Genomic DNA, 27,157 nt, shown 5'->3' with positions numbered 1-27,157 from the left:
GGAATATTTGCATATAATGAGATACCTTGAAGGTAGGATTCTAGTCTCAACACAAGATTCATGAACGTTTCACGTTCACCTTATGCACCTAGCCTGAAGGTAATTTTATACACAATATTTATTATGTGTGTGTGTGTGTTTACGTATTTTATACACAAAAAAGGTTTGGATTTTGGAATATTTGAAAAGTACAGGTGTGTCCCTCTGGACCTTTTGGACTTCAAGTCCTAGCAGATGTTAGTGAATGGTGAGGAATGATGGGTGTTGTAGTCCAACAATTTCTAGCATGCCACATTTTCCCCATTAGCTCCAGTCCTAATAGTAAAAATTAGTTGTTTTAATTAATAAATGAGAAATTGTGATATAAGGGATGGGCACTAGAGGGCAGCTCAGCCTTTGGGAAGGAAATTAATGAGAAATTACAGTAATAGGAATCCATAAATCCACGCATAAAGGAGAGCACCTCTGAGCATGCACAGAGTGCCGCCAGCACCAATGCTGAGAAGCCATAACCAAAGGCCCATCTGCACTGTAGAAATAATGCAGTTTGACACTGCTTTAACTGCCATGTCTCCATCCTATGGAATCCTGGGAATCCATAGTTTGTTGTGGTAGCAGAGCTCACCAGCAGAGAAAGCTACATAGCTCACAGAACTGCAGATCCCAGAACTCAGTCGCATTGAGCCATGGCAGTTAAAGCGGTGTCAAACTGCATTAACCCTGCAGTGTAGATGCAGCCATAGCCAATGGTGAGAAATTCTGGGAATCGCAGTCCAGTTTGTTGTGACAGCAGAGAAGGCAAAATACCTCACAAAGCTACAAATCTCAGGATTCCATAGCATTGAGCCACGGCAGTTAAAGCGCATTATGAAACTGCATTAATTCTGCAATGTAGATGCAGCCTGAGACAAGCGAGGAAGAGAGAATATCGTGAAAATATAGTGTGAAATGGATACGTGTGAAAATTTGTGTTTGTGTGAAAAAAGAGAAAATGGACATTTCTGAACACACATCTGTGTGTGAAAGGCATGTGTGTGAACACTGAAGCTGTATCCATATTGCAAAACTGAAGCGGTTTGACACAACTGCCATGACTCTGTCCTACAGAAATAATGGGATTTCTAGTTTCGTGAGGCACCAGAGCACCCTGACAGACCAGGCTGAATACAACAAACTACAAATCCCAGAATGCCATGGGATGGAGTCATCATAGCAGTTAAAGTGGTGTCAATCTGCTTTAATTCTGCCGTGTGGATGCATCCCATGGCTTAACAGTTGCTAAGCATGAGGTAACAAGGGCTCATGTCTGAGTCGGCACGGCCATTTTGTGTCCCTCAGTCAGCCATATTGGTGCCCTTTTTCTTCTCAAACTGCCTGAGGAGAATTTATGAAACCAACATTGTTGATCATTTTTGAAATCACCACAGAATGGCACAGCTTTCTCACTGTTTATTATAATGAGAGTAACAACGCTTCTACTTTTTAAATGGTTTCAATGTGTATTTTTAAGGCCAAGACCCCCCTCAAAGGACAGGGTCCCTTGTTGTTTGAGTTCCAAAATGAAAGTCAGTTAGGATCCAATACATTTTGGCCTGATCTGCACTGCAGAATTAGATCACTTTGACAGTGCTTTTACTGCCATGGCCTCAATGCAATTCTGGGATTTGTAGTTTGGTGAGATGTTTAATCTTCCCTGTCAGGCAGCTCTGGTGTCACAACAAAACTACAAATCCCAGGATCCCACAGGATGGAGCCATGACAGTTAGAGCAGTTTGATTATGTAATACATTTTACACCTTTTGAGCTTTAGAGTGCATCTGCATTGTAGAACTAATGGAGTCTGGCACCGCTTTGAACTGCCATGGCTCCATCCTACAGATTCCTGGGAGTTGTAGTTTTGAGGGGCTAAAAACCTTGTAAGACTACAAATCCCAGGATTCCTCAGGATGGCTCTACAGCAATTAAAGAGGTGTTAAAATGCATTATTTCTGCCATGTGGACGCACCCTTAGTCTCAATGTTCCAAGAAGAAAATATGGGTGACAGTATCTGCTTCACACAGTTTATCTCAGTTTCAGGCTATTTTAAAGGTCATGACTCTAATCCTCCTGTGGAATCCTGGGAATTGTAGTTTGATGAGGGACTTGGAAGTGATTAAAACTAGTTTTTTGGATGAATAAATCATCAGATGTTTTCTTGGGGATGTCAGTCATGTTTTATATTCAGTTACAAAAACTTTATGTGACATTATATAAATATTATAAAGACTTGATATAAATACATTTTCAAACTAAACAGCTAGTCATTTTTGTTTTTAATTACTGTAATAATGTGTATCACGCCGCCTATATTTAGCTTTAAAAAGTCATAATATTTTCCCTCAAACTCAAATTGAGCGCAGGCGGGATTCGAACCCACAACCCTAAAAAAAGGGGCGCGGAGTCACTGCCCAATATTGACTGATAACGAAGGAGGGTGGCTGCGCACTTTGATTGGTCCACTCAAAAATGTAGGCGGGTCCAAAATATGAGGGATTCTGACCCCGCCCTAGTACTCTGTGGAGAACATTTCTTTTTCCCTCAAATGACCGCCTTATCAATTGACGTGGCGAGCGAACCAATCAAGACCGAGCAAGCGCCCTAGTTATGGGCGGGACTTTCCGTGCGATGAGCACTTTCAAGGAGACGGGGCGTGGCTCCTCCGACTCCTCCCCTCCCTCTCAGTGTGGCATCCGCCTCCCGACCCTTTGAGGACTGAAAGGGAAAAAGGCGGGACAAAAAAAAGCCGAGCCAGGATTGGTTGCGGCGGAGCCAAGAATACTTTCACGATTGGCTTTTAAAAGCGGGCCTCTTTTGGGATTGGCCAACGCTCATAAATCCCGTTGAGCGAAAGTGGAAGGAACCCCCCCCCAACTATGATTGGCATGTTGCTGGGGGGGAGGAGAGGAAGTAACTATGAGAAAGAAAGCCTTTCGTTTTCTATTGGGTGTGTCAGGGGAAAAAAAATGGTCCCGCCCCGCCTCTTTAGCGGAATCCCCGCCTGCGATTGGCTCGGTTCGGGTACAGAGGGGCGGAGCTTGAAAGAGGAGGGCGTATAAGGACTGTAGTGGGCGTGGCCTGGTCGGAGAGGGCGGGGAGGGGAAGAAAGGAAAGCGTCCTCTGTCGACGACGGCGCGCGCTTACGCATGCGCCGAGGCTCGCGCAGGCGCAGTGTCCGCCTGGCTGTGTAAGGGGAGGTCGGTGGGTCTCATTCGGTCTTTCCTTCGGAGGAGAAGGACGGGGCCCGCGGAGGCAGCGGCGCCAGAGAGGGCTATCAGGCCGTGCCGCGGCCGGGGAGAGGGTGGGGGGCCGGGCCTCGCGAGGCCACGGCTTGAAGGGAGCGGTCACGGTGGCGGAGCCCGTGGAGGCCGGGGCCCGTCCCGCCCCCGTCCCCCCCTCAGAGGCGGCAGAGGCGCCGCAAGAAGAAGGGGAAGAAGAACCGGCCCCGAGGAGGAGGAGCAGCGACGGCGGCGGAGCGTCTTCCCCTCCGCCGCCGTCGTCCTCGGCCGCCCCCGGCCCTCCTCCTCCTCCTCCGCCGCCGCCTCCTCCTCCTCCTCCTGCGGCGGCGCCCTCGGGGCCCATGGAGGGCCTCCCCGTCGAGGTCCGCGGCTCCAACGGGGCCTTCTACAAGGTGAGGAAGGGAGAGGAGCCCCGGTTGCCACGGAGACGGAGGGGTGGGCGGGGCCCCCGCGGTTGCCATGGAGACCTGAGGCCGGGAGGGGAGGGGCCGAGGGAGCCCCCTTCTTCCTCAAAAGACCCCCCCCCCGAGGCTCTAGTCCAGGGGTCCCCAAACGGTGGCCCTTTAAGGGCATTTTGGGCTTCATCTCCCAGGAGCCCCAGCCATGTCGGCCAGTGGCCTGGGATTCTGGGAGATGGAGGCCAACAATCTCAAAGGACACAGTTAGGCCTACATTTGTGCCCTTTAAGAGATTTTGGACTCCAGCTCCCAGAATCCCAGGCTATTGGCCGACATGGCTGGGGCTTCTGGGAGCTGGAGTCCAGAGTCTCTTACAGGGCAAAGTTTGGGGTACTAAAATAAGGGTTTTTGGACTTCAGTTCCCAGAATCCCAGCCTATTGGCCAACGTGGCTGAGACTTCTGGGAGATGTAGTCCCACAATCTCTTCAGAGGCACAGTTTGGGGACCCCTGCCCCAATGTATCTCCTATGGGCAAGTAATTCCCAATAAAAGTATGGTTTCCCTAAGGGCAAGTACCGTCAGCGGTTCCCAAAACTGTGTCCCTGAAGAGACTTTGGACTTCAGCTCCCAGAAGCCTTAGCCATGTGGGCCAATAGACCCCAAGGGCCACCCAGTCCAACTCCCTTCTGCCCTGCAGGAACTCTCAATCCAAGCCATAGCCCAAAGGGCAAGTGTGGGCAAGGGATGAGCTGAGATGTATGTGGGGGGGTGGGAATTGGCTGGGGAGGATGGAGACTCCATTTGAGGGGCCTTTTGAGGAGGGGACAGTGTTTGCGCAAGGTGCGGGGAGGATGAGCCTTTGGGGGAGAGATTGGGCCTCAGACCAGGAATTAGGGAAGCTGAGCTGGCGGTCTCCTCCTCCTCGGATGGACGCTTGTGGGTCTAAGGAAGGAGAGGAGACTACCGGGCAGAGCTGGCAATACTGGGCTGAATTGGCCCCATTCCCCCTTTCAGGGACCTGGGAGATTTGCGCTCTCCTTCCTGCCAGCTTGGTGTTGTGGCTTGAGCTCTGGGGACCAGTTTTCAAATTCCCGCTCGGCCATACAAACCCATTGCTTGACCCTCAGAGGATGGCAACGGCAACCTCACCCCCTCTTTAAAACCTTGCCAAGACAACTGCATTATAGCATCACCATAAGTGGGAAATGACTTGAAGGCATACCACAGCAAGTGTTCCTATCTCTGCTTAGCCATTCAGACACATTGCTTGACCCTGGGCAAGTCACATCCTCTCAGCCTCAGAGGATAGCAATGGCAAAACCACTTTTGAACAAACATTGTCAAGAAAACCCTGTGATAGGTTTGCCTTAGGGTCACCATAAGTCTGAAACAACTTGAAGGCATACAGCAACAACAGTCCTGGACATCTGCCTTTTGCTCCTGGAGATCTCCCATCTGAGGGTCCATCATGCTTAGTTTCCACATTCCTAGGAGCATGTTGAAGGTGGGATGGCAGGAAGGGGGGGGTCCCAGAATCTCCTCTCTCCCTGGCAGTTGAAACATCTCTGCTTTGTATCACTGAGTCAGGTGCATGGGGGGGGGGGTCCATTGGGCCCAGTATTGCAAACTGACTGGCAGCTGTGGCTTTCCATGGTTTTAAGCCACAATTGCTTCCTAGTCAATATCTGAAGATCTCGAGAATTGTCTCCTGGGTGTCTCCCAGTTTAGCTGGTCTCAGGCAGAGTCAGTTGTGCCCAGGGTCATTCTGCAGCTGTTCTTGAGAAGAAGCAGAAACTGGGGGAGCGGCTGGTGAAATCCACAGAAGGGTCTGGAGGCTGAAGAGGGCCTTAAGAGCATCCACAGGCTGAAGCATTACTCAGGCTTTTTGTCACCACCAACAACAACATACACCCAGCACATCTTCTGAGCATCTTAATAATAATAATAATAATAATAATAATAATAGGATTTATTTATATACCGCCCAATCACTGGGAATCCGAGCGGTTTACAACAGAGGGGATAATAGACGGTTCCCTGCCCTCACAATCTAAAAGACACGACACAAAAGGAGAAGGGAATGGTGAGGGGGGCAGGGGATCAGGTCCAGCAGTTCTTCTCTCCCTTGGAGGCCTGGACCAAGGCAGATGGACCGGAGGGAGGGCTCTTCTTCTTCAGGCCATCCTGTGTCAGTGATAATTCCTGGTGTCGGTTATGGTTCTTCTGCTGTTCTGTCAGGGTCCTTGCTGTTTTGTAAAACAATATATTCTGGTGTCTCGCTCTGCTTCGGAGGTCCATCTTGACAGAGCCGTTTCCCAGCATTTCTCCAGCTCCGCAAACCTTCTCAGATGCCTGACTTTGCTGACAGGGGATGAATGGAAAAGCAGGAATTGCCCACATCTTGAGATGTGTTTCCATTTTCTTTAGGGATGCTCCTGGACCAGCGATGGGAGATTAAGGAACGGATTGTGGCAGTGGGAGGGAAGTTTTAGGAGGCTGCCAGTGGAGATCAGATAGCTTTTTGTGTGTGTGGTGAGAAGGAATAGTGTCAGTTGCTGCTGTGCCTTTTTAGAGCTTAATGTTACCACAGCATTAGGCCCTTCCTCTCTAGGGCCTGAACTCTGAAAGGGCAGCTGGACGACGGCTACCAGCCGGGACCACTATTAAAGGGGACTGTACCAATGTGTAAGGCTCTCCGTGGCTGCAAGCCATGATGCTTGTGTACCAACCAGGTCTGGTATTAGTGGGGATTTGCCTCAAAGTACCAGTTGTGGGGGGCTGCCATATGGAGCAGTTGTTTGCCTTTGTGCCCTGCTGCTTGTGGGCTTCCCATTGGGGCATCTATTCGCCCAGTGGTCCCCAAACGGTGCACTTTAAGAGATTTTGGATTTCAGCTCCCAGAATCCCAGACTACTGGCCAACATGGCTGAGGCGTCTGGGAGCTGAAGTCCAAAATCTCTTAAAGGGCACAGTTTGGGGACCACTGGACTAGAGGAACCTTTGCTCTCATCCATCAGAGACCTCTTGGAGAGGCCAGGGGGAAACACCGTGTGGCTCCTTGGTGGGAGAAGGGGTGGTCTTGCAACAGGAGAGCCACACCCTTCTTACCTACTTGCTTTTTCCCTTTCTCCTTCATTGGGCATAACATCGTCTGAAATCCTTGCTCTCTGCACGTCCTGAGAATGGCTTTCCTGCTCAGGTCTTCCCTCTTGACGCGAACTACTGATCGCACCGGTGTTTTCAGCTGCATTAGTCAGCAGCCATCCTCCAGGCCAGCAGTTTATTTATATCCCTGTGCCGTTAAGTTTCGTGTTCCTTTATTGTGTAAGGAAATAAAGATGCGAGGCCTTGTAACTGTATCTCTTCCTTTCTTGATTGGCATGGACACATGTCCCTCCGGACCGCTGGCCCTGCCTGCCTCTCTTTCTCTCCAGCTGTGTGTAGTGTGGGTCAGTTTGAGAGGGAAGCATGGCTGTTTTTATCTTTACACTGAAACATACTCATCTGAACTACCTTCTTGCCTTGTAAGGAAAGACTTTGATTGGGTTTTTAGGAGACAGGGAGTCTTAATAGGGCAGGAATCAGGGGTGGATAGTAGCGTCTGTGGGTAGATCTCTGAATGGTTTACAGTAGTGAATCAAATCCTTTTTTCGCTCTTAGCTGCTTAATAATAGCAAGGGAAAAAAGCTTCCTCACTTACCCCTAAGTGTATTTGTGTATTGGTTTAATTTCTGGTACTGAAATCTAATTTCTGGATGGTGCTTGTGCCCAGTGGCATTCCTTGAATTGCCTCCCCACGGCCTCATTTTGCACCTGACAGGGGACCTTTGGGTTCTGGTGAAAGATAAAATAGACATTGGGATAGAGAGCATACATTTTTCTTGGTGAGTGCCTGACATCAGTACTTGTGGAAGGGCCTTGGGCAGCAGAGTGAGGAAAGGCTTATGCTAAGGAATGGCTGCTACTCAGATCAGACCTGCTTTTCCTGCCCATGGTACCCTCCTGACCTGCTGGGCTGCTGCTCCCAGAGATACCCAGCCGTCTATGTAGTCCAATACAACTGAAGGCCCAAAACTTTGCAGAACGCTGAAACAAGGATTCTGGGTGAGGCTAGCCAACAGTTTGACTTAGTATGAGGCAACTCCTTTTTGTTCTTGTTGTTGTTAATTTAGATGTTTAACAAGAAAAGTGGAATTGAAAGTTTAGTAGTCCTATTAGTAGTCTCCTTGTCATTCTGTCTTTGTGTCAGCATGCCACAGCTTTGCAGGATCCTAGTCCAGTTTTTACAGCTGGGGAATCTGTTGAGTTTCACTCAGACTTTCATCTCAGGTTTGAATCTGATACTCCTTCTAGTTTCTACTTCTGCACCTATAGTCTAGTGGACCTAGCTGTAATGTCTGTTTCTCAGGTGAGTTTGGGCGTCTTTCGACACAGAGGTGGGAACAAGTTTTATAGCAAAGGCTTTGAACATTTTTGCTATGGCACCTTGAGTTTGTATTAAAATAAATGTTCCCTTCCTTTTGCCTGTTGATAGGAGCAAGGATTTTAAGAGGCTTACTGGACACAGAGGTGGGGTATCATCTGTAAAGAGCGCTCCCCTGTAGTCTTTGAGCCTCAGTGCTACATAGTAAAGGGTTCTTTGCAGGTGATACACAGCTGCTTAGCTGATAGATGATAGACAGCTTCATATGAGATGTCACTGTTCTTACCATTATTGCTATTAACAACATTATATCCTGCTTCCCCCCCCCCCCCCAACTGGGATTCAAATTAGCTGTCAAGACAATCTTCCCCAACCTGGAGCCCTCCAGAAATCCTGGACCTTGGCTGGGGATGATGAAAACTGCAGTCCAAGTACATCCAGAGAGCCTTAGTTGGGGAAGGCTGTATTCAAGGTCATGAGGGCAAATAGACCAGCAAAGAAAATGAGAACACCTGGAACAGCTGAGATGCTGAGTTGTGCCAAACTTCAGCAGGTTAGTGCAAAGAAATCATTTATTTCATCAGAATCTCTGGTCACTATTCCCTAACAAGGGGAACTTCCTCATTGGTGGGGCCTTGGCTAAATGTGCTCCCCCCATGAAGAGGGGCAGGACAGACATGGTAGGGGCATGGTATTGTACTTGCTGCTGATTTTAGATTTCCCACCTTAAAATGGAGTCACACCAGTAAGGGTCTGGAATGAAGATGGCCGCGGATCAAAGATACAGAAATCTTTTGAGGGTTAATCTCTGGCTCTCAGAGTAGAGCAAGTTATTTTTGGCCTCTTTACATGCCCTTTTGCTGTGGCATCTCCCCACATTCCTTATCAAGTAAGTTATTTTTAAAGTCGTTTATAACCCCACCCATCCCATAACATTTTTTTTTTTTTTGCCAGCTATCTCTCCCCCGTCTTGTCTCCCCATCATGTTACATGTCCTCAAAAGACTCTCAGTCTGAGAAACGGGATGGGTAAGTCTGAGTAGGGTATGCCAGCTGTAGCTCAGTGGGAGAGGGTCATGGTTGCAGGACATTCCAGATTCAACCCCGCTTCCTTTACCACTCTGCCATTCTCAACATGACTAAATCTCTGGCGCTAAGCAGAGTCAGCCCTGATTAATATTTGGATGGGAGATCACCAGGAGGCAATAGCAGGAACCTCTTTGTGTTTCTGAGAGAGAATCTGGCCTGATAGCCTAGAGAGTTAAGGCTGCCACTTCTGACCCATTAACAGCAGCTTCCTATGTTTCTATGCAGAAGGTCACAGTTTCAGTCCTGTTGGTATCTTCAGGTAAGTCTAGGTGAAGAACCCTTCCTGAAGCCCTGAAGGACCGTGGCTGCCAGTCAGTGTTGTCAGTATGTGACTAGCTGGACTCTCCCAAGAGCATAAGTCAGTGTAAGGGCAGTTTCCGATTTTCCCATGAAGGAATCCAGGTTGAAGATAATGTGAGAGTGTCCTGCCAGTCAAAATAGTCAACACTGGGCTAGATAGACCAGAACATGGGAACATTCTTCTTTTGGACTGCAGCTTTCAGAATTTTTCAGCCAGCATGGCTAATTGTTCTCTTGAATTTATATAGCCTCCAAAAAAGGGCAATGTTTCCAGGTTCAGAGACAGACCCCAGGCCTTGTCTGGTAGAAGGCCATTTGTCGTTAAAGATTCCACATTGTAGTCTCTGGTTCTGCTGGTCTCTGCTGGGTTGCAGCTGCTTAAATATCTCTGGTGGTTGCTATATCTTCCCCCAGAGGCAGCTGACTGAGCAGAAAGTAGGAATGTTCTTTCTCTGCCAAGTCTTTGGTAGAAAGGTATCGGCCATATGGACAGCATTTTAAAGCAGCACTTATTGCTGGGAACAGGGTCCTCTGCTTTACAGTCGCATCTATAAATTGTGTGTGTGGTGGGGTCATGCCAGCTGACTCTGAGCTGAAAGTGGCCAGGTTAATTTTGCTCCCTTCTCCTGGAGGTACCTTTGGGGAGCATCTTGAGGGCCTTGCTGCTGCTGTCTTTGGTCTTGAGCATGCCAGCTATGCATTCATTCATGTGTGTTTGCCTAGGCTCTTTGGGGATTTTCTTGGGTGACCCAAGAGAAGGAAGCAGGGAAGCAAAAGTTGGTCTCCTGATCACATGTGGATTGCCAGGGAAAGGTTTCTCTCATAGGCTTCTGTTTTCTGGAGAGCAGACTGAGTGAATTTCAGTGCTCCCTATGTGTGAGAGTAAGCTTACTGAGCTGGCCTTTCTGGAAGGAGTTTGCTTGCATGGTGGTACAACTTTGGTGGTAGAAGTAGTAGGCACTTGCATGCATGGCCACGCTCCCTTACCTTGTCATACTCCAGCCCATGCATACTGTAAATTTTACTTTTTAATTAATTTATTTCACTTATTTGATTTCTATCCTATTTTTCTTCCTGCATAGATCCCAAGGTGGTCATGGGCAGTTAAAAGTCAGAGGCTTTTAAAACCAAGTTTAGGAAAGCTCTTTTCATGTTGGCAAAAAGAAAGCAGAGAATGAACCAACCAGGCCTCCCGTGGGAGGGAGTTTGCACAGCCTGGAAGCTACCACCAAGAAGGCTCTCTCCCTTGCGCCCACCAAATGTAGCTGTACCTGTGGTGGTGGTGGTGGTGGTGCTGGGACAAAGGGAACACCCTCCACCAAAAATCTTTAAACTTGGGTAGGCCCATATAGAGAGGCGACAGTCCTTCAGGTTGTGGAGGGCTTTATAGGTCATAACCAGCACCTTGGACTGTGCCTGGAAACAACTGGTAGCCATGCTGATGTTGTAACTCAGGAGTTTTATGTTTCCTATAACCAGCAAGCAGTCCAGCTGCAGTGCCTTGGACCCATTGATGTTTCCACCCATTTCCCCAAGGCAGCCCCATTAGGGACAGTGATTGTGCTACAACTGGAGCAACTTTAATGCTGGTCAGCCAGGTCCTTTCTTTTCTTACATGAGTACATTGAGTTTCAAAATCCTTTGTCCAGTGTGGAGCTGGAACTATTTCAGGTACAAGGCTGTGCATACGCTGTCCCCACAGGTGGCAATGCTGGCGGAGAGGTCTTGGTTTTAAAACAACAAGCTCTGTTTTTATATCAAAGACTGGGAGGATAATAGAGGGAAGGCTTGCTGAACAGCAGGAAGAAACATGTGGAGGTTACCAGCTGTTTTATATGGAGTTGCACTACAGGCTCTAGTGGTCAGCAGTAAATTCCTGGGTCTACAGCTTGGGGATGTGCAAGTGAATGGGAACAGCACAGGGGCCTTGTAACTCTGCCTTCCTTCCTTTCATGTCCTGCCTCTCTCCAGTACTGGGATCCAGGGTGGCTGAATAAAGGATTCCTTGAAACTCTTGTGTGGTGCCAAGAAACAGCGCAGGCCTTATGTAGTAGCCATTTTTTATTTTAGCCCCAGCAATGTAACCCAGAGGGTAAAGTAGACCCTCGTCTGGAGGTGGAGGACGTGGGAGGTGGGGATGTTCCTGTGTTCCTTGTGACATGAAGGGGCCTGATCTGGTCTGAGCCAAAGGGATGATAAATGAGGTGCTCTTTATAGCTGCAGGCGGAGCTCAGAAAGGGAGTCTCAGAGCTGTGGAGGCAGCAGTGAGAACAGCCAACCAGGCAAGGGGCATTTGGAAGGCCCCCAGAGTCTTTGATCCCTCTTGAATTCTACAGTTGAGAAGGCTTGTTGGGTTGTTTCCCCCATCTTCCCCTTGAATTGTCAAGACACTGTGTGCCCGATCCATTCCAGACGTGGAAAGTGGGGCAGAGTTTGGTTATCTCGGATGTCTCGGGACACAGCCAGTAGGATGTGATAGGCAGGGTTGGGAGACTGAGGATGTCTCTGCTGGGAATGAAATGGTTGGTTGTAACCACACTTTCTAAAGGGAGAGTTGGTTCCTGTGAAAAATGTGAGTTTTGCAAAATACAGCATCAAACCCATAACAGTGCAGGATACCTCAGGCATGTTCTTTAGGAAGGTTTCTCTCATAGGGCTTGGACAGAATTCTCACTTCGATCAAAAGATGCCACGCTACAGGAAAAGAGATTCCACCTCGACATTTGGAGGACGTTCCTGACAGTAAGAGCTGTTCAAGAGTGGAACACACTCCCTCAATGAATGCTGTGATTGAGAGTTCCTGCATGGCAGATGGGGAGTTGGGCCACATGGCGCTTGGGGGTCTCTTCCAACTCTGTGATTCTGATTACCATCAGTGTCTTTTCCTGCTTCAGTAGGTGCTGCTGATTGGACTAATGGGCTTTCTGTTTGTGTGCAGCACACACTACTTTCTGCTGACTTCTTCTTGTTTGGGCAGTTGGCAGAGTAAGCCTCCCAGTCCCCGCAGCACCTGTTCTTTCTGTCATGCTTTGCACATGCAGGACATTCTAACTTGACTTCCTCACGCTCCAAACTGGGAACACTTGTTTGTATCTCTGTCTTCCTCCCTTAATGGCAACCCTGCAGCTGCCCTCTTTTTTCCCCTGGCAGCGCCAGCCATAAGTGTGAGCATGGCTCTCTGGCAGCTGGGTCAGAATCCCAAAACCTAAATTGGGGGACTTCATTGTTGCTACGCCAGAGGGCATTGCTTAATCCAGGCATTCCTTTTACATAGAAAGTTTTGTGCACAAAAATATTCCTCTCCCCTCCCCCCCAAGTATATTGACTCACCCCTCTAACCTTAGCTATATAATCACAGTTTGCCAACTGGGCTCTGGTTTTCTAATACCTCTGAAATGTTTCCCCTTCCAAATCAAATAGTTGTTCTCTGCCTTTGGCCCATATGTGGATCATGCAAACTGGACTGTTCAATTTTGGGGTGGGGTCAGCTCTCATCCTTGTCCTGGAACTACCTTGGACTTTCAGGGCAAGGTACCCTAAAGGTACCAGATTCTGTCTGATCTTGGAAGCTAATGGCCAGCTCTGGTTAGCACATGGATGGGAGACCACTAACCAATGCTAGATGGTGTAGGCTCTATTTTAGAGGAAAGAACTGTAAGAACCATCTCTGAGTATTCCTTTGCTTAAAAAATCTTACGGAATTCATGAGGTCACCATATGTTGACACATGTCATGAGGGCACATATACATACAGGGTTATTAATGTTTAAAGTAAGTAAATGGATGAAAAGATAAAGGAATTTGGCTGCAGGGCGGGAGCTCTAGGGATGTAAGAGCTCAAAAGTTGCCCTACTCAAGACCCAGGAGTGATCAGTTCAATGTTTGGGGATGGCATTTCTCACCCTGTCCAGTATTTCAACATGCAGTTCTACAGCAGCTCCAGCAAAAAATGTACCGCATATACTCAACTATAAGTTGACCTCATGTATAAGTCGAGAGCAAGTTTTCTGGCCAAAATTATGGATTTTGCTATGACCCGTGGATAAGTCGAGGGTAAAACTTAGGGGCATATAGCAAAGGATCTAAAGGATGAAGCACAGCAAAACAATGTGAAAGAACTTATAAAATTCCAGCAGACATAGCTCTTTGTGCTTACTCTTAAGCTGGATGGATGAGAGAGTAGAGGGGTTCAGTGCTTCACATATTATAATCTTGCTTTTCCCCAGGAGATGGTTCCTTCTTTTAAATAAGAATTAAGACACAGTACTTACATTGACTCACGGATAAGTCGACTCAAGTTTTTTGGGTCAATTTTTCGACCTAAATTTCTAGACTTATACATGAGTATATACAGTATTAGGACCTCTTTGAGTCTTTTGTCTTTTGAGGAGACAGTCAACTTGGATACCCTAAAAAAGCATCACTGAGCTCTTTGAAGGAAAACTGATGTGCAAATTGTGAATCTGTTGTTGGCTATTCTGACAGCATTTTAGAGTACCGTGGTAAAAATAAATATGACACTGTGTGTGTGTGTGAGAGAGAGAGAGAGGCAGGGAGGCAAAGTGGTTGTGGCTTTCTGCCCTCCTTGGAGTCCCTGCACTGCTTGGAAGATGCCTCACTATCTTCCAGGTTCACCTCCTTTCTTTGGCCCTGTCTTTGTTCTTGTCATGTCAAGAGTCAAGCAGGTGGTGGGACTTTGGTTACATTTGCAGGTTCCAAGCATCCCCATCCAGGCCCTCTGGTTCTTGCTGAAAGGTTTGACCCTCCAAAGGGCTGCTTCTGGGCTGGACAGCTGCTCCTTCTGTCACTGGTTGGCTGATGGATGGCCCTGAGCATGAGTCCACTTGCTCAGCAGCAGCCATTCCTTTATGGAGGTTCTGCTTCCACTCTGCTCCTCCATGTTGGTTGCTCACTATTTCACGCCCAGTGGACACAATATAGGTGTATCCTCTCTTTGTCAGAGAACCTGTGGAGAGGGTGCTGTTTGTGTTGCTCATAGTAGTGTTAATACAGCATCTCTTGTCTCTCTTCCCTTCCAGGGTTTTGTTAAAGATGTTCATGAAGATTCGGTCACAATATCCTTCGAAAACAAGTAAGTCACCCCAGAGATGCTGCCTGATGGTCCCTCCCCTGTTCTTTTTGTTAGAGAAGGACAGTCACTGTTTACCCCATTTGGGAGAGGGGAGTATACAACTCTTCAGACATGATGGTGGACTGCAACTCCCATCCCTTACTGATGGCCAAGCTGGCTGTGGCTGATGAAATTGGCAGTCCTAAGGACATTGAGAGGGGGCCATGTTTATTTGTTGAACACTCTGATAGTAACAAAAATACCTGTGTTCTTAAAAAGAGTGTATTCTGACAAGGATTGTTGTGTTGGAAAAGAGAACTCAGACTCCAGACTCAGAGCTCCTTTGATGAAGTGCCCAGTAGAGCAGTGGTTAAGTGCCTGTACTGCAGCCACAAGGTTGAAAGTTTGATCCCAGGGGCTCCAAGGTCCACTCAGCCTTGTATCCTTCTGTAGGTTGCTAAAAGGAATACCCGCCTTGTTTTGGGACAGTTGGCCTATACCTTGTAAACTGCTTAGGGAGTGCGTAGTTCACTGATAAGCAGTATAGAAATGGGGTTGCTATTGCTATTTCTATTGCTAAGCCACCCTTTCCTCCCAAGACCAGATACTGGGTTACCTGGCATCTCATTCATCACTTGGTGCTGGCTTCCTCCAGTCTGGATTTAATCCCATGTTGGGCTTTTCCCTCTGAGGCAAGGTTGGTTTCTAAGGTGCATTACAGACCGCCCCTTTGGGGCGGCCTGTAGGCACGCCTTTCCCCGGTGTATTGGGGCCTCAGTGGCCAGAACGGCAGCCGCTGAGGCCCCGATCCGCCGCTTTCCAGGCCGCGGGGAAGCGGCAAAAGGCCACTTCCCCGCAGCCTGGAAAGGGCTGTCCTTGGGGCTTCAAGCCCCAAGGACACCCCGCGGCGGCGGGGAGGAGGAGAAAGGGGCCACTTGGCCCCTTTCTCCCTTGCGTTGCTGGGCGCAGCCGTCTGAAGGCTGCGCCCAGCGACGCAAACCAGGAAGGAGCTGTGTTTCGGAGCTCCTTCCTGCTCCACGGAAAGGGCGCATTAAGCTCCCTCGTGCAGAGCGATGGCGTCACATCCGCGCCGCCTTGTTTGGAGGCGGTGCGTTCGTGACGCCATCATGGCGGCGGCCATGTGGAACGGCCACCGCCATTTTGTGCACGCAGAGCGCGTACTAGGGTTAGGGGGTGTGGAAGCACCGCCCCTTCCTAACCCTAGTACGTGCTCTGCGCGTACTTTAATGGCAGTCTGTAACCCGCCTAAGAGTTTGGAATGGTCTTACTGTGTCCCAGCGGAGTTGCTGCCTCCTCTGCTGCTCCCTCCCCCCCATCCTCGAATACTGCCCTCTCCTGTCCTTTTTTTGTACCCCTAACAGTGCCTGACTCTTAGGACAGTCGAGAAGCTGATTGCGGGGAGGAGATTGCAAGGTTCTGGAGGTCTCCTCATGTCACTGAGAGGGTGTTCCTTTGTCATAGATGTCATGGATGTCATATAGAGGATGGAGCAAGCTTGTTTTCTGCTGCTCTAGAGACTAAGACATGGAGCAGTGGATGCAAACTACAGGAAAAGAAATTCTACTTCAACATTAGGAAGAATTTGATAGTCAGAATGGTTCGAAAGTGGAGTGTGTTGGTCTCCTTTGGAGGTCTTTAAACAGAGACTAAATGGCCATTTGTTGGGGGGTTCTTTGATGGTGTTTTCCTGCATGGCAGAATGGGGTTGGACTAGATGGCCCTTGTGGTCTCTTCCGATTCTATGGGGTCTGTTTCAACTATGATTCATGACACCCATCCCTTCCCCCTCCCCCTTGGGAATTGCTAGTCCTCCACCATCAAGATGTAAGTAAGACCCTGGAGGCCTTCCTCTGTTGCTGCTGCTTCAGCTTCTGTAGGGCAGTTTTCCTAGCTCAGGCTTTCACTCTCAGGTGGGTGCTATAGGTGCAAACTGGCCCCTTCGTGGGGCTCTGTATTGCCTTTCGGTGAAGCATCCTCTGCTCCATTTGAACACCCTTTGGAATAAGGGTGGGCAACTACCTGCCATGGTTGGCTGTGTGGGATCTTGGGAAGGATCAGCTACTTACCATGCCCCCAGTTTTATAGATTAGTTTGGAATTGATGCTCCCTAGGGATTGTGAGGGGCAATTTTTTATGCCTCCACTCTCCGCCCCCCCCCCCCCTGCGGTTTTAGTCCCACACGAGGACTTAATCCAGGAAGTAAATCAGAAGTTGGCTTTTGGTTTTCCACATAGTAAAAGACTTGGGGACTATTGTGACTTGTGAGCCTCCCTTTACCCATCCAAACAACTTTGTGTATCTGAAGCTGTTATACGTAGCTTTTCCTGCCTAGTAGTTTACAGCAGTAGAACGCTAAAATGGATGTCATGAAAATATAGATTAGGAGAACTGGTCCCTTTGGGAATTGATGGCTTGGGCTCTCTGGCTTGGCCTTTGTGTCTCTTCAGCCTGAACCACCTGGAGGGGCTTTCTTTCTGCCTGGTTGAATGGTGAAGCCAAACAGGATAGGGATCCTCTCCTCCTTCAGATGTTCAGCCGCCTCCCTAGTCTTCCTTGAGGTTGTACAGGGGCTCTCTGCCAAGAATCCTTGGCGGAGGCTGTGTCATCCTGTTCGATTAGCAACCCTCCGCTGCCCCCCATTTAGCAATGACACAGCACGGGGGGGGGGTGCTGAGTGCATCATAGCCAAGTAGGGTGAGATGGGAGACCAGCTGTGCCCCATCTGCCCTCCAGACAGTCTGAGCCTGTTGGGAGCTTCTTCCCTCGGTGCTTCAGAAAGAATGGGCAGATTTTGGACACTGATGATTTTGGGGGATGGTGACAAGTTGGACACGTGTCCAGAGGAGGGTGACCAAAATGGTGAAAGGTCTGGAAACCACCAAGCCCTATGAGAAGCAGCTTAGGGACTGGGAATGTTTAGCCTGATGGAAAGAAGGTTACGAGGGGACATGATGGTTGCGTTTAAATATTGGAAGGGATATCATATTGGAGAGGGAAGAAGCTTGTTTTCCACAGCTCCAGAGACTAGGATCTGGAGCAATGGATTCAAACTACAGGAAAAGAAATTCCACCTAACTCTCAGGAGGAACTTCTTAACGGTCAGTGGAAGACACTCCCTTTGAGTGTGACGGAGTCTCCTCCTTTGGAAGTTTTTAAACAGAGGTTGGCAGGGAGATGCTTTGATTGTGTATTCCTGCATGGCTGAAGGGGGTTGAATGGGATGGCCCTTGTGGTCTCCTCCAACTCTATGGTTCTATGAGGTGAGAGTGGCTGACATTCCTGACAGCAGACCAGAAGTGTGCGTGTGGGGATGGGGGGGAGAGTGCCAAGCCGCTCACAGAGGTCATACCCGGGCAGCTGCAGCGGTGACATGTGGCACTCTGGAACAGCTGCCCCAGGGAAGCCAGCCTGGCTCCCAGCCATCTCCACGGATGGAGGCTGGTGCTGGCTTTGGTCAAATAATTTCCAACTAACTGCTTGCAGCAGTCCGTCAGCCAGGAGGAGCGACCAAGTGAGTGAGGGCAGGGAGGCTGGCAGCCTGCCAGCGGTGGCTCTGTCTGGCTTCCTGTCTGCGCATCCCCCCCCCCCCCCGCAGCAGCATGCAAATCCCAGTTAATTCCTCTGCCATTAATGAGGCAGCCTTGCAGTACCACGGCTAGTTCCCAGTGCCTGGTCCTCTTGGCAGACTGGGAACACAGCCGGGAGGAGGAGGAGGAAGGGGCCTGTAAACAACCAGGCTGTTGGGTGGTGGGCATTGCTCTTGGCCATCTGGCACTTCTTGTGTTTCCCTTTGCCTCCCTTCCTTGGACTCATCTTTACCCTGAACCCTTTGCTTCCCAGGACTTGTGGTACTTTCTTTTTGCTAGTTTGAAGCAATGTGGTAGTGCCATTAATCAGTTAAAAAACAGAGATAACAAAGGTGCTTTTTATGTCTTCATTGTTCTGAGAGAGCTGCTCCAGGCTGCTGCCCCCTTGCAAGGTCCACTTATTCCACTTATTGGGGATGGGGCTAGAATCAGTTCAGTTCACCTTCTGTACCCAATTGGGAAATAGATTTGCTCCAGAAGGCAGGCTGTTGGTGTATCTGCCGAACCTGATGTAGATTGACAGGGCTAGCTACCTGATGCTGGACTGGATGGAGTTTATGTTCAAGTGGTCTTTGTTTTGCTAAGTTACTGTGCTGTGGGATCAAATAAAAGGGAAAGCGCCTTATCACTTTTTTACTTTGGATGATGCCATTGCCAATCACTGTGGCTGTGAGGAGCCAGGTTCCCGGGATTCTTTCCAGCCTCCGTAGCTGTAATGACAAAGCCCTGCTGGTGGCAGCATGTAAAGAGGTCAGATGGGCTCCAGTTATTGCCCAATGACAGACTCATTGAGTTGGGAGGAGCCCCCAAGGGCTATCAAGTCCAGCTGCTTGGCAGTGAAGGAATCCACCACTAAAGTCATAGTGAGCACAAAAGGGCTAGTAGTGAGCCCTGGAGGCACAGTGGTCAAATGCTGATACTGCAGCCACTCACTCAAAACCATAAGGTTGTGAGTTCAAGACCAGAAAAAGGGTTCAAGCTCGACTCAGGCTTTCATCCTTCCGGGGTCGCTAAAATGAGTACCCAGATTGTTGGGGGCAAATTAGCTTACAGTTGTAAACCGCCTAGACACTGCTTAGGTGGTATGAAGCGGTATATAAATGAAGCTTGCTTGTTTTTGTTTGATACTGCAGCCTCATGGTTGTGACTTAGTTCTTCTTCGTGGTCTCTGCGAATCATACAAATGGGTTTCACTGCGCCTGCGCAGTGCTGTTCGGAAACTTCTGGAATCACTGGGCAAAGTTTACTTTGCAACATATAGAAACTTTTTGGTGGTAACTCCGCCCACCCGTTATAAGGCCCCTGCCTTCCCGCTCTTTCCCCGGTTCCTTTTTTCCGCTGCGCTAGCTGCTTCAGGGAACTTTCGCTCGCTCTTGCTTGCTTGGAATCACTTTCACTTTTGACCTCGGACCGTCTCTTGACCATTCTCTTTCTCCCACCCCGGTAACTTCGGACTTTTCGGCTTGATTGACCTCGTTTTGGATTCTCCTCTCAACTTGACGACTTCGGAAGGATGCCTGCACCCTTCAAGAAGTGCGACGTTTGCAGGGGCAAGGTGCCCGTTCAGGACCCTCACTCCTCCTGCCTCCTCTGCTTGGGCAAGGACCACGACCCGAAGGCTTGTCCCCTTTGCAAGTCGATCTCCTCGCAGGCTCGAAAGAACCGTGAGTCCCGGTTGACTTCGGCCATCGCTCAGGGAAAGGTCCAGGAGGGTGGCTCTCGTCCGTCATTGGCCCCCTCTGCTGCGCTGCCGGCCTCTTCTTCCCGGGCCAGCGTGTCTAGTGTGGTGTCTGCCCCGCCGACGGCAGAGTTTTCTTCCACCACTGATGTGGCCCGTGGTTCCCAGAGACCCAGTGCCACCGACAAGCCCTCCAAGCACCCCCAGAAAACTTCGGGGTCTGAGGGTTCCGAGCCCAGGGCGAAGTCCGGGAGGAAGCTGTCTCCGGAGGGCTCGCGACCGAGGGACCGTTCGGAGGTGGAAGCCTTGGCCGTACTGGTGCCACCCTCCAAGTCGAAGCCGTCCCGACACGCCGCCGAGCTGGCCGAGGTGGGGACTCCAGTGGCTCCGAAGAAGACCGTGGCTGACAAGGGCAAGTCACCCAAGCCTTCCATGGCGACAGCGGTAGTCCTCTCCGACTTGCCGGACAACCCCTTCTTTCCCCTTGACGAGACGCCTCGCTTGTCCAAGAAGTGACACTCCAAGGAGACCCTGGGGGACTCGGGCGCAAAGAAGTCGAAATCCAGCCATGGCCAGAGTGGGGCTTCGACTTCCTCGAAGGGAAAGGAGCGCTCGTCTCACAAGTCTCATGCTCCGGAGAAGAAGACTCGCTCCCCGACCAAAAAGGCTCATTCTCCTGCGCCCGCTTCGTCTCGCCCGGACGGATCCTCTGCTTCGCATGCGGCTTCGCATGAACAAAAGACTGACTCTTTATGGTTCAAGGTGTTTATTGTTGCAATAAATATACCCTTGGTTTACCATAGCTTTGGTTTCAGGACACTCCCTCTGCCGCATACCTAAGCTAGTCAGTCTAAACCCATTTGTATGATTCGCAGAGACCACGAAGAAGAAGGACAGGTTGCTCACCTGTAACAGTATTTCTTCGAGTGGTCATCTGCGAATGCATACAAATCCCACCCGTCCATCCCCTCAGTGTCCTGCTCCTATTGGCTCTTTCCATCGCCTGCTTGGCGGAAAAATTGCGGAACTGGGGAAAGAGCGGGAAGGCAGGGGCCTTATAACGGGTGGGCGAAGTTACTGCCAAAAAGTTTCTATATGTTGCAAAGTAAACTTTGCCCAGTGATTCCAGAAGTTTCCGAACAGCACTGCGCAGGCGCAGTGAAACCCATTTGTATGTATTCACAGATGACCACTCGAAGAAATACTGTTACAGGTGAGCAACCTGTCCATCCCAGGGCTCCAAGGTCCACTCAGCCTTCCATCCTTTCATAGGTCACTAAAATGTGTACCTAGCTTGTTGGGGGCAGTTGGCTTTCACATTGTAAACCACTTAGAGCAGCAGTTCTCAACTTGTGGGTCGTGACCTCTTTGGAGGTCGAGCAAACCCTATCAGGGGTCGCCTAAGACCGTCAGAAAACACATATTTCTGATGGTCTTAGGAACTGAGACACCACTAATTTTATGGTTGGAGGTCACCACGAGGAACTGTATTAAATGATTGTGGCATTAGGAAGCTTGAGAACCACTGGCTTAGAGAGTTCGGGATTCACTATTAAGCAGTATAGAAGTGTAAATGCTATTGCTATTACCAAGGTCTCCTGAGAAATAGGCATTCAACTTTCAACTGAAAGCTTCCACTGAAGGAGAATCTTCACTTTCCAAGAGCATCTGTTTCACTGTCAGATAACCTTTGAGTAGGGAGAATGAAAGGGAGAAGGAAGAGAACCATTTCCACTGCTTAGAGCTCCGTAAGAGGAAGGGTGAGAGGAGGAGGGGAAGGAGAAGGAGAAGATGATGATGATGCCTCTCCTATCCTTACCAGATTATGGAATAAGACCTTATGGATTCCTGGACAGAACCTGAATCATTGATGGTCCAGAACACCAGCCAGTAACAGCTGGTAGATTGTGAAACTGACGACGATGATGATGATGATGATGATGATGATGATGATGATGATGCAGTTGGCCTTCCAGATTTATGGCTTTGAGTTTTGTGGATTTGATTATTCACAGATTTAATTCACAAGTTCTCTCTAGGAATCTCTAGGTCCTCCAGGGTGACTCTCTTGTCAACTTCTACCAAATTCACACTGGAGGACCTAGAGATTCCTAGAGAGAGCACTTCCCTAGGCATTTGTAGGTCCTCCATTGCAATTTCGTGGTCAATTTCTGGCAGATCCTGACCATAGAATTGCCCTGGAAGACCTAGAGAGTCCTAGAGAGTTTTTCTCTCAGGTATTAAATAAAAAGGTTTTTTCCCCCACTTGGAGTTTTTCCAGTGTAACGGGAATCCTGTGCCCCTGACTCCAGCAAATGTGGAGGGTCCACTGTATCACGCTGTGTTTTTCTGGAAGCCGTTAACTCAGCCATGTGTCTCCTCGCACCGAAGGCTGGCAGACCCTTTGCCTGTAGAGAAGAATGAGCCTCTACCTAACAACAGAAGGGATTGGGCAGGGGGGGGGGGGGCGGATATACAACATGCATCTTCAAAGAAGACATTCCTCACTGGAAAATGAAAAATAAGGCATTGCTGGCCTACAAGGCTCTTGAATTTTGGCTATCTCCTCTCACTCTGGGCAAAATTTAACGTTTCTGGTCTTCTTTCCCCAGGATTATGGAATCTAGTTGGAAGAGACCACAAGAGCCATCTAGTAACCCATTCTTCCAGGCAGGAATCCACAACTAAGGCGTGTTACAGACGTGCCAAAGGGGCGTATTAGGGTTAGGAATGGGTGTAGTAGGGTTCAGAAGGGGCGTCACTTCCAGACGCCCCTCAACCCTAGTACGGACTGAGTCCGTACAAAATGGCAGCTCCTGTCCACATGGGGGCTGCCATCTTGATGTAGCGGACGCATTGCGTCCGCACGTCACACAGCACAAATGACGCCACGAGTGCCCCATTGGCACCTCGCGGCGTCATAACCACGCCAGAAAGAGAAGTGCCATTTTGGGGCTTCTTTTTGCAGTGCGGAGGAGCCGCACGGTTTGTACGCTGGGGCTCCTCCATGCTGCAAATGGCGGTGGTGGCAGACTGCCCGTTTTGGGCGGTCTGTAACGCGCCTAAAGCACTCCTGGAAGATGCTCACCCATCCTCTGGTTAAAGAGCTCCAAAGATGGAGTCCACCACCAAACAGTTCTTACAGTCAATAATTTCTTCCTTACGTTTAGGTGGAATCTCTTTTCTTGTAATTTGAATCCACTGGTTCGAGGAACTTCCTGACAGTAAAAGCTGTTCAACAGTAAAACACTCTTCCTCAGAGAGTGGTGGAGTCTCCCTCTTTGGAGGTCTTTAAACAGAGGCTGGATGGCCATCTGTCAGGGATGCTTTGATTGGGAGTCCCTGCATGGCTGACTGGGGTTGGACTGGGAGGCCCTTGTGGTCTCTTCCAACTCTAGGATTCTATGATTCTAATCTCTGGAACAGCAGAGAACAAGCTGGTTCCATCTTTTGCTTGCTGAGCAGCACCTTCCGTTCAGATATGGCTGGTCTCCTTGTCACCTGGATCTTCTCTCTGCCCTTTCCTAGCTGGCAACCCGAGAGACAAATCCCATTTGGGGATGTTCGGCTACCCCCGCCTGCAGACTACAGCAAAGAGATTTCAGAAGGTGATGAAGTGGAGGTGAGTGGCAGGGTCGGGGTGTCTTTGTCTTGGGGAGGGTGGACAAATTGACAAGGTTGGTTAAGGAAGTGGGTGTTTTTAAGAAAGATTTGGAATTGTTTATTACTTCTTTTACAGTCTTGTTGGGCCCATATATCAGTTTCGGGTTTTATAAGTTAAACACAGTTTGTACGATGTAGAAGCATAAATATATTATAATTTAAAGGAAGTATAGCACATAGGGGAATACACTGCACCTTTGCCATATGTGGGCACACTTTACACAGCTTCCAGCTTATGCCGAAGCCGCGCAACAATAAAAGCAATGGCACATGCACCCATGGCACACACACTGCCCTGAGCACACGCCCCATTGTTTCCAATGGGACATGAGCATATGCGGATTTTCCCTTACAGGAGGGGATCCATCGGATTCCCCCTGCGTAAGGGGAGGGCCCACTGTATATTAATCTGTTAGTGGGTGGGAAGTCAGTAGTGTTAGTTATGTTTGGTTATTTGGTTGTTTAGTAGAGTTCATAGTTGTGTTGCATGGAATGCATGTCTTAGATACATGTACAGAAACAATGTGTGCTTGTTTTTATGTTTAATAAAAATGATTTTAAAAAACAATCCTGCTCTTTGCCTCCCTCAGGTTTATTCCCGAGCAAACGAACATGAGCCGTGTGGCTGGTGGCTGGCCAGGGTCCGAATGATGAAAGGAGATGTAAGTTTTGGGACAGTGTCTCCCCTTCCCTCGTGAGAAAGGGCAGGCTGGTGGTTTTTTCCTCTCTTTAGTGGACTGGGTCCTTCCACGCAAGAATGGTAGTTCATTGTCTGCTTTAAGCATGGATGCAGAGCACAGCCAGGCAGATCAGCCTGTGAAATCCAGACCACTCTGCAGCAACCCCTGGAGTAGGACTAGCAAGGGCAAAGCAGGTGGCTCCAGTGAGTGAACCAAGACACCAGCTGCAAGGGAGCGTGTTGGCAAGCGTAACATCAGGATCAGAAGAGGGGCACTGCCCTTTTCATTTGAGTAGTGGGCCTTCTGTTAGCCCCATGGCTCCCAAACTTTGGTCCCCTGGGTGTTTTGGACTTCAGTTACCAGAATCCCCAACCAGTCAGGACTTCTGGAAGCTGAAGGCCAAAGCATTTAAAGAACTAAAGTTTGGGAATCACTGTGTCAGTCTCTTAGCATGAGGGCCCCAGTATTTTATTCCCTACTTCTAAGACAGAATTATATGGTGGTTAATAGCTATAGCATCCCATATTTCTGGAGGTGGGGGTGGAAATGGAAGGAAGGGGGACTGCCATTTGGAGAAGTTTCTTCCCAATGCCCAAGGAGGGCAGGATTCATTTCCTGTAAGTTCCTTACCTTTCCCTTTTGTAGATTCTAGGGCTTTAATAACCTAGAAATGTAGCATATTTTTTCTTCTGTGCCAGCCTCTGGGGCTCGAGAAGGCCCTTTGTGTTGGTTCTGGGCATCTCTTTCACTGCTTGCCTTCCCTCTCCCAGTTCTACGTCATAGAATATGCCGCTTGCGACGCCATCTATAATGAAATTGTCACATTGGAACGGCTGCGGCCAGTTAATCCCTGCAAAGTGGCCACCAAGTGCAGCTTTTTCAAATTCACCATCGCCGTACCAGAAGATCTTAAAGAAGCGTGAGTGTTGGCTTCTGGATTCATTTGACTTCTCTCACAAATCTCTGCCAGGCCTGGGGTGCCAGGCAGCTCATGCCAAGCTTAAAAGTGGCACAGGATGAAACTTCAGGAACCATTAAATACAAAAACTTGCACTTCTTCAACACAGTTAAATACATTGTAGTATTAAAGGCTTTTGAGTTAAACAATTAAAAGCAGCAGGGTCTTTTTTTAAAGACAGTATAGAACTAAATCTGTGAAAGGCCCTTCTTTCAACAGTCAGTGAATTGCCAAGAGACTCCCAGTAGCAGTGTTAACAGAAATTTCAGTTGTAAAACTCTGTCTGTGGATTTTCTGCCAAATCCATGCATCTTACAGTTGGAATTATAATTCATGCACAGATCAGTGTAAACATAACTTGCAGTTATTTTATTTTTTGCGGCATGTAGATTTTGGGAGGGTGAAGCAGGGTTGGGGGTCGGGAAGGGTAACAGAATTTGGGTGATGCATATAACTCAGCCAGAGTTGCCTTATAGGCCCATAGCTGCTTCTGTTGTCCTCCAAGCCATTCAAAATGGTTCATTTCCCTCCTGTTTCTGCTCTGCAGCTGCTCAAATGAAAATGTGCATAAAGAGTTCAAGAAAGCTGTTAGTGCAAACTGCATCTTCCTCAATCCCACCAGCAGCGAGCTCATCATCCTGGTAAGAATCCATGTCTCCTCTTTGGAGAGTATCTGGGTGTGAGTGTGTGTGTGTGTGGGGTGTGTATATATGTATGTGTATGTTTCTTTGTGTACTGACAGCAAATAGCTGTTTAAGCGAACAGCCTGAAAGAAAGTATGTTGGCCAGCCACTGACATTTTTTCTTACTATATGTACAACAGGCCCTCAATATCTACAGGCTTGCCATTGCGATTTAAACATCCATGGACAGCAAGCCCCCTTGCTTTCAGTGGGGGTGCTTATCTTATCCTCAGGGAGGGTCCAGAGAGGATCCCCTGCTAATACGAAAAGCAGATTGTACCCAACTGTAACTCTACCTCACATGTAAATTGAGGGGATTATGGGTTTTGATATGTCCTGTGGATACATCAACGGTAAAACCTAGAGCAATGTGATGGGGTGAGCTCCCATCACTAGTCCCAACTTCTGCCAACCTAGCAGTTTGAAAGCATGCAAATGCAAGTAGATGAATAGGTACCACTTTGGTGGTAAAGTAACAGCATTCTGTGCAGTTGTGCTGGCCATGTGGCTTATAATGGAGATGAGCACTATCCTTTACAGTCAGTTACAACTTGACAATCATGTCAAGGAGAAACCTTTACCTTTTTTAAAAAAAAACCAAGGGCATGTAACAAAGGATTTAAAAGCAAGCTGAAGCAAAAGGAAATGATGCCAAAGAACTTACAAAATTCCAGGAGGTGCAACTGTGTGCTCACCCTAAAGGCTGGATGGATGAGAAAATAGAAGGGGGGTCAGTGCTTTCAGGAAAGATGACACTTGCCTGTCATGAGGGGATTGTTCCTTTTTTATAAGACCTAAAGTACAGTACTTACATTGACCTGTGGATAAATCAACTCAAGGTTTTTTTGGGTCAGTTTTTTGACTAAAGTCTCTACACAAGTATAAACAGCGGTTGCAATGGCTGCTTGGAAACGGAGCGTTTTACTCCCCTCTAGTGGCTAAACCTAAAATGGCAATTCAGTGCACAGCTGGAATGTTTAGCATAACTTTTTGAAAATCCAGCATCTGCTTGGTGGATGTCCACTTTCTCAAGAGTCCATATGCTGGACTCTTGTGAATTTGCCACCAGGCCTTTCTACATACTCCTTTCGGGAGTGGGGAACCCATGGTCTGTTGGGGGGGGGCTTTTTCCCCTGGGCTCCCAAATCTCCAAATGTTCCTTTGTTCAAAAACAAAGTAATCCGAGTGCTGCCCTGCGCCCCACCGGGTGTGCGGGAGGCACTTTTGCTTCATTTTGGACCGTCTCCCAACCCTCAGGGCTGTTTGAGGCCCAGGAGATGACTTTATTTGGCAAGGAACTAAACTGAAAGTTGACCTCTAGTTTAATCCC

General features: G+C 48.7%; 1 protein-coding gene across 2 annotated transcripts in view; it reads left to right on the top strand.

Annotated features, from left to right (window-relative positions):
* The first annotated feature begins 3,203 nt into the window (after positions 1–3,203).
* The window catches only part of FXR2 (FMR1 autosomal homolog 2), a 35,891-nt gene continuing 11,937 nt past the window's right edge, over positions 3,204–27,157 (top strand). The window contains exons 1-6 of one of the 2 annotated variants that reach the window (XM_089481206.1): positions 3,204–3,668; positions 14,526–14,578; positions 23,372–23,465; positions 24,097–24,168; positions 24,957–25,105; positions 25,692–25,785. In XM_089481206.1, coding sequence (XP_089337332.1) covers positions 3,618–3,668; positions 14,526–14,578; positions 23,372–23,465; positions 24,097–24,168; positions 24,957–25,105; positions 25,692–25,785 — 513 coding nt within the window. In that variant the 5' untranslated portion in view covers positions 3,204–3,617. Of the gene's footprint in view, positions 3,669–12,202; positions 12,229–14,525; positions 14,579–23,371; positions 23,466–24,096; positions 24,169–24,956; positions 25,106–25,691; positions 25,786–27,157 lie in introns of those variants that run through there. The other variant, XM_089481207.1, reaches the window with a different exon arrangement.

This window comes from Sceloporus occidentalis, unplaced genomic scaffold, assembly GCF_023333645.1.
Source record: "Sceloporus occidentalis isolate IW3139 unplaced genomic scaffold, rSceOcc1.0.p SCAF_14, whole genome shotgun sequence".
In the NCBI taxonomy this organism is placed as follows: domain Eukaryota; kingdom Metazoa; phylum Chordata; class Lepidosauria; order Squamata; family Phrynosomatidae; genus Sceloporus; species Sceloporus occidentalis.
The sequence above is the reverse complement of the archived record's forward strand: the minus strand, read 5'-3'. Positions and strand labels throughout refer to the sequence as shown.